At 54.9% G+C, this 13,114-nt stretch overlaps 3 protein-coding genes across 3 annotated transcripts; 1 reads left to right on the top strand and 2 right to left on the bottom strand.

Moving 5' to 3' along the window:
- Positions 1–709: 709 nt before the first annotated feature.
- Positions 710–5,318, bottom strand: CkaCkLH20_07104 (uncharacterized protein; the record flags this gene model as incomplete). Its single annotated transcript, XM_038889821.1, has 5 exons — positions 710–1,420; positions 2,552–3,635; positions 4,133–4,777; positions 4,829–5,057; positions 5,111–5,318. 5 exons carry the CDS (start codon positions 5,316–5,318, stop codon positions 710–712), a joined length of 2,877 nt encoding a protein of 958 aa, XP_038744745.1.
- A 1,307-nt stretch (positions 5,319–6,625) lies between these two features.
- On the bottom strand, positions 6,626–7,117 carry CkaCkLH20_07105 (uncharacterized protein; the record flags this gene model as incomplete). The annotated part of the gene is made up of 1 exon (XM_038889822.1): positions 6,626–7,117. One exon carries the CDS (start codon positions 7,115–7,117, stop codon positions 6,626–6,628), a length of 492 nt encoding a protein of 163 aa, XP_038744746.1.
- A 3,385-nt stretch (positions 7,118–10,502) lies between these two features.
- On the top strand, positions 10,503–12,679 carry CkaCkLH20_07106 (uncharacterized protein; the record flags this gene model as incomplete). The annotated part of the gene is made up of 2 exons (XM_038889823.1): positions 10,503–11,638; positions 11,692–12,679. The coding sequence occupies 2 exons, from the start codon at positions 10,503–10,505 to the stop codon at positions 12,677–12,679; spliced, it is 2,124 nt and encodes a 707-aa protein (XP_038744747.1).
- Positions 12,680–13,114: the final 435 nt, after the last annotated feature.

Below are 13,114 nucleotides of genomic sequence, written 5' to 3' on the forward strand. Positions count from 1 at the left end.
GGGTGCGATGCCGGTCGCAACGGGGTTTGCGTGTTCGGGTTGTGTCAATTGGAGGGACCTTGAGTGATCTCTGACGTCTTTGTTCGCGTGTCAATGTTGTCGGTGTGTTTTGAGGAATCCGAGCAACGGGAGAGACGAGAAATGGCGGCGACGACTAGTGACAGAAGGGAAAGGAGTCACGCATTCTTGGAGTCGTGAATAAGAAATGGACTGGAATGCCCGGGCTCTGACTCTGATTGACGCCAGAGCCACAACCCCGCACTATTCCTCTTTGGGATGAGGGGCAGCCCACGCCGTTCTTCCAGGTTTCCACCGGCCTTCTCCAGCGACGGACGGTACGTGACTACAGGGAGCACGACGCCCTGGAGAGGTCAGCACTCAGCGTTAGGTAGGCACCTCGAGACGTTCTCGGTGTGGCTCGGTCTGGTCCCATCTCACCTATCATTAAGCGAGCCATCTTATTGTTCATCTCATAATTATCTGACTTCATTAGCCGTAGACAACACCAAGGAAGGCCTTCGGTGATACCATACCTCATATTTCTCTCGCCTGCTTTCATGAAGAGTGTTGTTTAATCGTATCTGTCACGTTTCTCCGATCAAAACGCCAACTTTCTGTCGTGATTGAAATCTGGTTCTCATAGCATGAACTCCTCATCCAGACCAGTTATTGTCCTCATCTTCATACATCCCATCATCATGACGAGAACTTAAATTATCTGCACGCGATACGTGCTCCCGTCAATGCCTAGCGCGTCCATCAGATCTTCAGGCCACTCGAAAACTGCCGGCATCATGGTGTCCTTCATACTTTCCAACCATTCCGTCCCCTCGAATAGCATCGTTGCCGCGTTTGACGGCACAGTTGTATTGATGTTGATCCAGTTTCTGCGGTCAAAGTTGAACTTTTTCACCTCATCCCAGAGGTTGATCCAGAAAAATTGGCTCGGAAAACGCCTTTCATCGCCATCCTCGTAGCGCTGATTATCAATATTGGCCCCCTGGAGCTTACTTTTGATGTCGTTGAGGTTGGCAGCAAGATAAAAGCTCCGCGAAGCTTTGGACGAATTGAATTGCCTCGCGGAGCCAGAGCCTCGAGAGACACACTCATGCATCTGATCTTGCATCTCCGTCATGGCCTCCTTATATGTCGATTCCTCTGGTTCTCGGTCGCCGTTAAGCTGCTCATTATCATCACCAGCACTGACACGCCAGTATTTGAACGGCCCTAATCTGTAGAGGCTGCCAGATGAATTGCGGAATGCTGCAGTAGGTAGAAAATGGCGCGCTTCCGCTTCGTCCCCTGATCCGAAGCAAAGTTCAATGTAAGTTTTGCCGTTGACCCGTTTGGCGGTTGCTTGAAGTCCACTCTGCTGTAGGCACTCGAGATACTCCTCCGCAAACCCCGGTGACACCGACACCTGATCATTCAGCATGGCTTGACATAGGTATATCAAGCTTCTTAATAATACGCCCGCTTTCGAAAACAGTAGTGACAAGGAGTTTTGAAGACTTTGGAAGCCTATCGTGACCAAATTCGAATTCCAAGCAACCCAAGGATCGTCCAGTAGGTTAGACGGTGCCTTAGCACGAGACAACTTTTCGCACAGATAGCCGTGACGTTCTTCGTCAAACTCTTTTGTTTTGCGAGAATGCCACGCGTTTGCTAGCTTGATCGTTCCAACCAAACTGGATTCTCTCATCAAATCGGCGACGTAATTGTGGCGAGGCCAGCCTGCGAAAAAGTCTCTGGACTTCTCAGTGTCTTCAGACAGATTGTGAATCTTTACGTCGAAGCAACCCGTGAGGAGACGGAACGCGAGACGCTTTTCGGGTATCTCACGTAAAATGAAAGCGTGACCCATGCCTGTAGGACTTAAAAAAAGGTGATCGCCGCGTAGTTCACAGCCATCCGGGACCCCTCCTTTGAGAGTCAACGATATTGCCCAGTCCGGGATGCGGGCCAAGTCGTCGTCGTGACCCGCTGGCCAGAGGAGAATCTTTTGGTGGCAGCCTGCACCCAGCCAGTGACACCGCTGAATCTTTAATAAATGAAGCAGGTTGATAGTTAAAACCCCGAACCCGCCATCGATATCCGTACCGGATGGCCATGTGTAAAGTTGTCGTGGCTCTAATGTCCGTAATGATATGTCTCGTGATCCTCGTAGATCGCGCATATACATTCCAAGTTTTTGGTCGAGCTTGTGATTACACTTCACGCATTCTCGGGCCTCGGAATCCAATATCGCGTCCAAGTGATGAATAGGCACAGCCCAGGATGGATACCCCGGATGCCTGCTTCCCAGGTGGCGTAGTAACAGAACGTCGGGATTCTTCTCGCGTGCAAGACAATGGCCTAAGAACCCCAGAGAGACTTCCTTCATGCTCAGTGAGTAGTCGGCTGGGATCTTTTCCCAAGTGGACAATAGGCCAAGGATGCCAAAGACCATGTCTCGCGGATCGGAGGCCCTGCAACGCGACACAAGCTGGAATAAGCCGAAGGAATCCATTGAGAGTCGGCCCTGCGCAATTTGAAGAACCCAGGAGGTTACTTTCTGATTATCCAGCTTCTTTCCCGTGAGGTGGTCCGCGATGAATTCCATGTTACCAATACGAATCACGGCGTAACGTGAGAGAAGAAGCTCCTGTACCACCCAGATACGGCTGAAATATCTCATTTGGAGCACGTCACGTAACTCCAAATACTCCGAGGACCATTTTCGATTCTGCTCGTCTTCTGATCTGCTTTCGTTGTTATTGGCGTGGGCGAGGTCGCAGAGATCCTCCAGCTTTCTACGAGCTGGGTATTGCTGGGCCGGCCCATTGACCTGCGACGGGGAAACGTGGGGCCCAAGAAAGACAATAACCCGTATTGCGTTGCCGTAAATAGATCCCATCTTGCCGACCTGTTGCTCGCGCTCAGTTGTATCGCTCTGATTGATGCATAATGCGTCGACCCAGAGCAACCGTATGCCTCGCTCCGGGCGGAGCGACCTGAGCATAGCCTCGCAGTTGCGGGTCTGGAACACGATGTCCCAGTAATCGCCGACGAACACGGGCCGACAGGGTGAACTGTCTCCTGTTTCCCCGCCCCAGGTGTAGGAGACCGTCTCGTACTCTGGATATCTCTCGTCATTGTGTATCTCCAGCTCGACGTGAACAGGTGTTGATGGGGTGCTATTCTGGAACGACGGCGACGATGCAGCCAGGATCAACAGACGAAACTCATCCGAGGCCAATCTGCGCTTGTAAACTCCCGATGAAGTGGCTGCTTGGGTACTCTCCGAAGAGAACTCGGTCTTCGTAGGGTTGGTCGCGATAGACAGCTCTTCCCCCAACGGTGGTTTCTTTTCCTGGGACGACCAATTTCCTGAAATTTGTGACATCTCCGCCGATGATGTCTCTTTCCCGTGGGAGTATGGCACCGTTGGAGGCCAGTAGAGATTGAGCTCGCCGAGGGGTTTGTCTGATGGGATGACCGGGTCGTTCGCGCCCGACGGCAAAGCGTTTCTCAGGGCATCCAAGTCGGGAGAGCGATCGCACCGTCTGCAATACGGCGTTCCGATACCATCGAGAAGGATAACCTCGGGGTCGTTACAAGACTCGGCATGCCAACGATTCATCGTGGACAGCTTGCTAGAACAACTGTAGCAGCGTGGATTTTCGAGTCGATTTTTGTTTGCTACAGTCTGATTGACCTTTGTTGTTGGTTTACTACAGCAAGAACATTCTCCTCCGCGGTGAAGCAGTTATTGATGTGTGCATGCAACTTGTCAGCTGATTACATGTATGCAGCTCGCATAGCTCATTGGTCAACTTAAGAACTCGTCAGCGCGGCGTTTCCCTTTTTCCATCGACCCTAGAATGGATATGACTGGAACATCGAGTCCCCAATTTGAGTGTTGTTGACATGGTTGCTGCGATCTACTGGTTCTTTGCGGACCATTCAAATATTGTCTTTGATGGCGCTGCAAGCAAGGAACGAAAGCAGGCTGTCAGGCGCTAAGCCTCACCGCCATCCACCTACAGGCTTAGTAAAACGCTTCGTCATGCTGTGCTGAACGGGTCAAATGGTAATTTTTTTGGACACCTAGGCTATACACATTACATCCACAAACAGTCTCTTCCCTTACTGACCGAAGACCTCGTCGTAGTTGGTCAGGCAATACCTGTAACGGACCTTGGAGTCCTCGATACCGTTCATAGCCTCCCTCAGACCGTCGGCGCTGATGGGGACCTCCTGCACCCAGGTCTTGATGCCCTTGTCGGCAGCCAGCTGCAACATCTCCAGGGTCTCGCGCCTGCTGCCCAAGTGCGAGCTGCCGATGAAGCAGCCGTTGGGCAGGAAGTCCTGGTTGCGGACGGTGATGCCGCCGCCGCCGGGGAGACCGACGGACACCCACTTGCCGTGGACATCGAGCAGGCTGAGGTAGGCGGAGAGGTCGAAGCCCTCGAAGGAGTTGGCGGTGTTGAGGATGAGGTCGAAGGTCATCTTGTGGGGCTCGTTCCAGCCCTTCTCGCCTGAGGCGAGGTATCCGTCGGCGCCCATCTTGAGGGAGTCGGCCTCCTTGGAGCGGGAGCGGGAGATGGCCCAGACCTCGGCGCCGAGGGCCTTGGCGAACATGACGCCGAAGTGGCCGATACCACCGATGCCGACGACACCGACCTTCTTGCCGGGGCCGCAGCCGTTGCGGATGAGGGGGCTGTAGGCGGTCAGACCGGCGCACAGCATGGGCGCGGCGATGGTGCTCGGGAGGGCTTCGGGGATGGGGAAGACCCTGTTGTGGATCAGTATAAGTTTGTAGGCAAAACAGATGATGAGAACCCACCAGTGCTCGTGAGTGCGGACGTGGGAAGAGTAGCCGCCCTGCGAGATGGCGCCAGAGTCGGGGAAGGTTGAGCCGTAGGTGTCGAGCTGCTCCTTGCAGTATGTCTCGTTGTCGTTCTTGCACTGGCGGCAGTTGAGGCAGGCGTAGGACTGGGCTCCAACACCGACGCGCTCGCCAGCCTTGATCTTGGTAACCTTGGAGCCGACTCTCAGGGCCTTGCCGACGATTTCTGTGCTTCTTAGTGATTGGATTGCGGGATACTTGGATCTAGCGAGATCTTACCGTGACCGACGGCGAGAGGGTAGGGCTGAGCACCCCAATCACCCTTGATCGTGTGGACGTCACTGGCGCAGACACCACAGCACTCAATCTTGATATCGACATCGTAGTCGCCAAAGGGCTTAGGGTCGAACTGCTGCTTCTTGAAGTCTTGCCAGGTCTCGGCGCTGTTGACCTGGAAGCCGGTGAACTTCTCGGGGATGTTGGCCATGGTGTCTGGATCGGGCGTGTAATCGATTGGGCTATGAAGTATGGATTGGCTCGCTGTGCGAAAATCTTCAGCTATGAGCTATGTAAAGAAACAGATTGTCAGGACGAGAAGGAGGAGAGGAAGAAGACGACCAGAGACGGCTCGAGACGGGTCAGAGGGCACCGAGGCGGATGAAATACTCTGTCCATCGCAGAGCTGTCCCCCAAGGAAACCCCCACCTTCCAACCTCATTCGCGGCGCGTGGAGCAAAGGACATGATCCCTGGATGAGGGGCAACGCCAGCTGCAACGAACGAGGGGCTAACGTCGCGCCTCAATGTCATCCCATGCGAGATGGATGGACGGAGGAGGGGGGCATAGGCGGGGCTCTGGCCTAGACAAGGCTAGGCGCTTGTCGACTTCGAGAAAAATACCATCGAAGATATGCATCCCTCGTCTGACCGTCACGATAGTGAGCCAATGGCTTCATCCGTATGCCCGTCGATGTGCTGCAGATCGTCGCTTGTCCGGATCTCTTCGAGAGTAAGAACCAATATCGTAGATTTCTGACTTCGTGTACCAGCGTTGAAATGCTTCTTGCTCCTCCGGTCTTACATTTCATCGTCCGTCCAACAGAACGCATCCAACATGCTGTGCCCCGCGATGAAACCCCACCACAACCCGCCAATTGCACCGCATAATCCACCCAATTCGATGTGGCTCCTCCGGGACCTGGGGAAGGCAATTTGTCCGGGGGATTTTCCGAGACCGGATGCCGAATTTCCCACCAAACAGAGCGTCGCTTGTCCGTTCCGGTTTTCGAGGGTCTCGATAAAAAGTCCACGATCGCAGATAATGTCGGCTTGGCCTGGACCAAAGGACCTATGTCGGGGGTCCAACGTCGCAGGACTGGGTCCCCTTCGCTGTATCTCGGCAAATGTCTCCGAGCGGGAGTGTGTCATGCAAATGACCCCGGCCAACCACACAGAATAGTGTGCCACTCGAATCTCGTGCCTTCGAACAATGACAGTTTAGGCATAAGTTACGCCGGCTGAATGGGTTCTGCGACGCCAGCATGTCGGTATTTGTTCGGGTTTCTTCCTTTCCTTGCGCCTTTTCCCAGCATCTCGGGACTCCTGCAAGAGGACCGTCCATAAGACTTTACCTCATATGAGTTCCTTGAGTTTCTCGTCCTCGGTAACGGCGCCATGCTGACCGAAAATCGGCGGGTTCGGGTTCGGTGCAATGTTCGGGCGGTCTTCCGCCGCAGCGAGACCATGACCCCGGTCGGCATTTTCGTGGTATGTCCATCCAACGGCCCCATCATCTTTACTGCTGCTTGTTGGCGGTGACGCGTTGAGCACCCAGTCCGACATTGAGTATGAAGGCGGTGCGCATCGAGGCACCGAGATAGACGAAGGGCACATTGCCCCAGTCAATGGCATTCCATTTGGTGAAATCGTAGTAGACCTCGGGGCCTAGGCTTCGAACGGTGTACAGATGGCCGAGGTCGGCGATGAGAAGCACGAACAGGACCGTCTTCCAGACCCTGATGTCGTTGGTCGCGCGAAGGACGAAGGCCTCGTTGAGAGCGAAGAGGAGGTAGAGGTTCGCGAGCTGGGATAGGACGATTCCGGTGCCCTGGGGGATGACGCCGGGTTTGGAGGCCGCGTGGGTGAGGGACAGGTACTTGTCCTGCTGGAAGTGGGCGAAGTAGGCTCCGACGAGGGCGGAGATGGGCTCGATGGCGAGGAAGAAGATGCGGTAAGCCCAGGGGACGACTCGACCTTTCGTGGTGTATTGGACTGCTTTGGAAGGCATCTCGGCGGTTTCGGTCGCACGGTTCTGCGGTTGATACGGTCGAGCGGTTGTAGATAGCTGCTGCTCAGCTGAATAAAGGACAGAGGAGAAGCACGACTGGACGGGAGTTGAGGGGAACCAAGTTGCGGATTCGTCTCATCATGGGGAATTCTCGCGTGACGGGAACCCTGATGGGCCTCACCTGGGAATATGGAAAAGCATTGAACCGAAGCTCCGGACGGTCCAAGCCCCGGGCCCGCCTCCACTTTCGGGTCGGGTGCTTGCCGGAGCCGACAGGAGGGTCCGTGCCCAAGACGGAAATCAGCCCAGGGAATTGAATTTCGCGATTCTGCAGCGGCCTTTCAGAATCCCCATACTAGCAATTCGGCCGTTCGCCCTGCTTTGAAAGTTATCTTTCACCAACTTGCAATGTTGATTCTAGCTCAGTTTGACCGAATTGGAGGACTCGGGACTGATGAGGATCGTGGGAGAATCCTCCCGCAATTAATTGTCCGACGGTCTAATTAGAGACGGCACCTAGCCCATGGGCTAGTCTGGGGAAGCGAGAACAGATGCCACTTGCGAAGTCACTCACGAAAGCATCCCTGATTGAGGGTCTGGTCTGTTCGCGAGGATCTTCGATTTTTGTTTCGAAGCAGGGATTGGATATCGGAAAGGCCGATGGCGATGTCGTGATGGACCGGTCTGTGACCTCGAAGACAAAAAGACATCGTCGTGCTTCGGGGTAAGTCCATCGCTGCATTATAGACTCGGTCGCTATCATCGAGTTCCAGGCGCGGCTGACAGACACGAGGTGAGAGCGATGGAGGTTTCCCTCCACCAGACCATCAGACGGTGTGGTAGCTAATCTCCTGCTGCGACACGCAACGGGCACTTTGCCCCGGTATCCGACAGGAGGCACAGAGGGTTGATATCTCTAATTTCCGGCATGCCCACCAACAGGTCGTTGGAATGGTCCAAGGCGATGATCTGTTTGAGAGTGTGCCGCACGATGCGACAGACGCAAATAAGCCGAGTCGAGAGGCTGGGCGGAATTTTAGGGGTCCAGGTCAAGCTCGTGCAGATACTAGTCTCGACGGATGTCCCGTACTATCTGCAAAAAAGCAAGCTCGCAGCAGATGCTCTCTCAGTCATGGCAATTTATCTGGCAGGATATCGAGGCGATCTTTTGACAACTCAGGTCGGATACCGTTCATCGCTTGCTTTTGGTGGGTGGTTACCGCCAGAATCCTGTTGGGGCGGAGGATTATCAGGGCATTTGCAACAGAAAATTTCCAAGTTGGCCAACTCACCCAACCTATCTATGAGAAAGGATGAGAAAGGCATAATTAGAGACGAGGGAGAGAACCTGAAGGTACTTGGTGTTCAGGCCATTTTGTGCGGTGTTGTATGTACTCAATCGTGGGAGTACGTACCTATCTTGGCCTGCCACTGATGATCGCTGCAACTCTAAGCTCTTTCTTTCGCGGAAGGTGTGATTTGATCAAGGAGGGAAAATGTAGAATAAACAATGCGACGTTCCTTCCTCGAGAGACTGTTTTGACATCCAATGCAAATTTCGATTTTTGGCTGCAACATGGCAACGGCGTCAATCAATGTCAACAATGGAACCTAGAAGACAGCTTGGTCCAGGTAAATCCTGCTCTCAAGCCTCTTTTGTGGCATGTCACTTGGATGCTGTCAGCAGCTGTCGCAGTCTCTAGCCGAAAAGCCACCATCTCGACATTTCTAGGTAGTGATCCATATCGAACTTCACCACGGTCGCTGCTCACGGGACCCATTCCATGATTTGGGGCTTTTGTCACTTCATCCGCCATCCGTCGCCGTCTTATTTCTGACAGCTGAGAAGGAATCGACGGCCATGCAGACCTCGAATATAGGTCGGTTTCTGCCTTGGATATAACACCAGCAATACAAAGGCCGTCCAGTTTCCGGGCTACCCCTTTCACTCTGCAACAACACCAGCAGCGCACGTCCAACAGAACGCCTATTACCTGTCGGCCAGCCCGTCTGCGACTGGCGTCTGCACCCTCAGGTCGTCTTCCTGTCGTCTCTACCTTACTTGCCATCCTGTCGGGTAGTTCTTCGGCCACGACGTGCCGGTTCTCCCTCTTTTCTTTTTCTATTGTTTTTACCTTGGCCCTTCTTTCCTTCCCTGTCTCTCTCTCCCTGCTTGCATCGTGGAATCCTCCCCGCGAACGGACACGACGAAGTACTCTGTACGGATACATACCACACGACCTCGGGTACGGATACTTGGGATTTACATCAACATTACGGAACCTGGAATTCTGCCCAGATCAACAAACACAGGGCTCGCACCGGCTGAGAAACGGCATATGCACATCCCTCTCTCCCGCTGGCGCCGTCTTCCCCTTCACCTGACGCGACCGCAACGTTCTATCGCCCAGGCCGCCGTCTCTTCTTTTTTTCTTTGTTGACTCGCGTCTGGCGTCGAGGAGTCCTTCCTACACACTAGGTCATCACAAGACGACGGCGACGGGACACCATTCCCTGCGCAAGTACGGATACACCAAAGTACCACCGACCACTTTGTATCCGTACGTTTCTGCTGCCCACCGCCAATTTCCTCCCGAATTCAACCCCCCGATCCGGCCGCCCAGCAAAGCCGATCCCTCCCTCTTCGCAGAACCGGACCCTGAAATTTTCAAAAAAAGACACCAGCCCGGGTTCCAGGGGTGGACGACGGGAACACCCTCTAAACCGGAAAAGGGTGTCCCCCAACAACAACCCCAGGGAATCAGAGGCACCAGGAACGGCCTACTTCCGTTGATTCTTACGCCTCCGCCTGCACTGCTACTGCACCTCATCTCCCATCTACCGTCCTACTTTCCCCTAAAAAGGTCCCAAAACGACCCCGAATCTGCTGCCAATCTGCCTCCCTGTTGCTTCCTACTGGCTCCCACAGGTCCCTGTCACTTACCGGCCGCCACCCTGCAGCAGCCCAGTCCCTAGGAGGGAAGACCGAGACAATCCCGTCCTTTGCCTGCCTGTCTGCGAGTTTCGGACGCGCCCGACAGAGAGTCAGTCACGTCCACGTCTGGCAAGGGCAGAATAAGCAAAGAAGGGAGACTGGAGAAGGAGGCTAACGAACACAAGGTAAGGAGAAAAGAGGCTTCCCTTGCCCGACCCAACCTACAAATGATTCAAGCCTCCCACTGACCATGTGATGATCTTAGGTCCTCGTGCTACCATTCCGCCCTGCCCCACGGTCTTGGTCTCGCTTCCATCTCTTCCTCTTCCTTCTCGATAACCTCCTCGTCCTCGAGAGCAACATCACGGCTGAAACGAACGCGACTTCGACCATTCCCTCTTTGCCCGGGCCCTGATTGTATCCTTATCGTCGACCACTCCTTTCGACGACATGGCGAGACGCATCTACAACGTTGCCGACTGGGCTCCGACTCAGGAGGCCATCTACGACGAACCCTCGTCAACTTCCGCCATACAGGAGGATGCCGTCGACGGACAGCATCAGACTAGGCCCTCTTTCCAGCAGCACCGCCTACGCAGCATGAGCCTTTCCCTTCCTTGGCGGCGCAAGTCTTTCATGTTCCACCCCGATACCGATCTGTCGAGCCACATGGAAGATCTTTCTCTCGAGCGATCGCGAAGCCACGCCGGCCCCAGCGACGACCAGGCCCAGAATCAGGGAACACCTCCGGCGGGACATGGCAACGGCAATGGCAGCATTAAGGGCATGATCCGCCGGGCCTCGGTCTCGCTGAAGGGTATCGTCCATCACAAGAGGCACTCCATCGGCGGCGCACACCTCGCTGAGGATCCTAATCATCACTACGCACACCGCCCGACCACGTCGCACACGCACTCCCCTTGGCACCGCCTTCGTCAAGCAACGAGCTTCCGACACACCAAGTCTTCCCACGGCCACGATGTGAACAGTGAGGCGTCTTCTTCCAACCAGTGCTTCCCGTGCATGCCACTTCCCGGTATCGGCGGTGAACCTCCTGTTATTCCGTACCACACCGGTGGCGCCGCGAAGGCTGCCGCTGCTGCGCAGAACCAGGCTTTGCAGAACAAGTGGCTTCGTGCTTCTCAGGACGACTTCACTGATCGCGAAAGCGGCATCGGCATCACCGTCACGACATCAGAGTCGGAAACCGAATTGGAGGATGTAAACATCAGCAGAATCGACTTCATCTCTCAGTTGCCCGTCGAGCTCGCGATCCAGATTCTGGCACACCTCGACGCCACGGCTCTGGGCACCGCTAGCAGAGTCTCTCAGTACTGGCAGCGGATGATCCAGAACCAGCACGTCTGGCGAGAGTCGTTCTTGAGAGAGAAGACGGGTACCTATGCGACCAGCTTCCCAGTCCAGCCGGGAACTGGCCACGGAGTTCCCGCCATCGCACCCAGCGTCGACTGGAAGCAGATCTACAAGGTCAAGGAGGAACTTGACATGCGATGGAAGGAGGGCAAGGCGCGGCCGGTGTATCTCAACGGGCACTTGGATAGTATCTACTGCCTGCAGTTTGACGAGTAAGTGCCCCTTTTCATACCCTTTCGGGCACGGCTGACCAGCTTCACCACAGATCAAAGATCATCACCGGCTCCCGCGACAAGACCATTCGTATCTGGGACATGCGGACTTTCGAGTGCCGTCTGGTCATCGGGCCTCCTGAGGTCGTCAACGACATTTCCCTCCTCATCGACGAGGACGGACTCCCTGTTCACTACGCGACCCTCCCGGATAACCCACGCACGAACGCTTCCACGCCTTCTCTCGTCTCGTTCCCGACGCACCACAAGGCGTCGATCCTTTGCCTGCAATACGACGAGCGCATGCTGGTGACGGGCTCTTCTGACTCGACCTGCATCGTGTATAACGTACGCTCAGGTTACCGGCCGATCCGCCGCCTCCGTCACCACACCGCCGCTGTGCTGGATCTTGCCTTCGACGACAAGCACATCATCACCTGCAGCAAGGACGTCAGCATCTGCGTTTGGGATCGCGCCACTGGCCAACTTCTCCGTCAGCTTCGCGGCCACTCGGGTCCAGTGAACGCCGTCCAGATGCGTGGGAACACCATCGTGTCGTGCTCTGGCGATTTCCGCGTCAAGCTCTGGAACATCGACACGGGCAAGAACATCCGTGAGTTCCAAGGCCACACCAAGGGTCTCGCATGCTCCCAATTTTCAGAGGACGGTCGCTACGTCGCGTCGGCTGGCAATGACAAGGTCATTCGAATCTGGGACGCCAACACGGGTGAGTGCTTGCGCGAGATGAAGGCGCACGATAATCTCGTGCGCAGCTTGCACATCGACTCGGTCAGCGGGCGCCTTGTCAGCGGCAGCTACGACACCGACATCAAGGTCTTCGACATGGAAACCGGGCGACAGCTGCTTGACTTCCCGCGATGGCACGCTAGTTGGGTGCTGAGCGCGAAGAGCGACTACCGCCGCATCGTCAGCACTGGCCAGGACCCGAAGATCCTGATCATGGACTTTGGCGCCGACGTCCCGGGCATCGAGAATCTCGAGAGCGGCGGCCCTTGTATGATCGAGGCCGGATACATCTAGATTTCTTCTTCACAAAACAACATCTCGGCAACGAACCCTACGTAATACACTAATACCGAGAGCGGCACGGCTGGACCGCCCTCATTACGAGATCCATTTCCATCACGACTCGAGGATTTTCAGGAGTTGTAGACATCATACACAAAAGAAAGAAGGCATCTGGAGACAACAGACCTTCGCGGGGCGTACCGGGGAAGATGGGCATTCTTCCATTTGCATCAAGGTGGCGATCATTCTTTGTTTCTTATTGGGTTCTTTTTTTTCTCTGGTTTGGTTCTGTTCACTACGAACCGGACTGGCATGGCATCCCGGGCTTCGTTGCATAGAACGGCTACTGGATAGAAGCATTATAGATTCTGTTTTGCCATCACTTCTGAGACCCAATCGCATGCTGTGAAGTTGCCAAAGTGATCAACAGAGGCGGGCCTCGACTGG

The sequence above is a fragment of the Colletotrichum karsti genome (genome assembly GCF_011947395.1).
Source record: "Colletotrichum karsti strain CkLH20 chromosome Unknown Scaffold22, whole genome shotgun sequence".
Taxonomy (NCBI): domain Eukaryota; kingdom Fungi; phylum Ascomycota; class Sordariomycetes; order Glomerellales; family Glomerellaceae; genus Colletotrichum; species Colletotrichum karsti.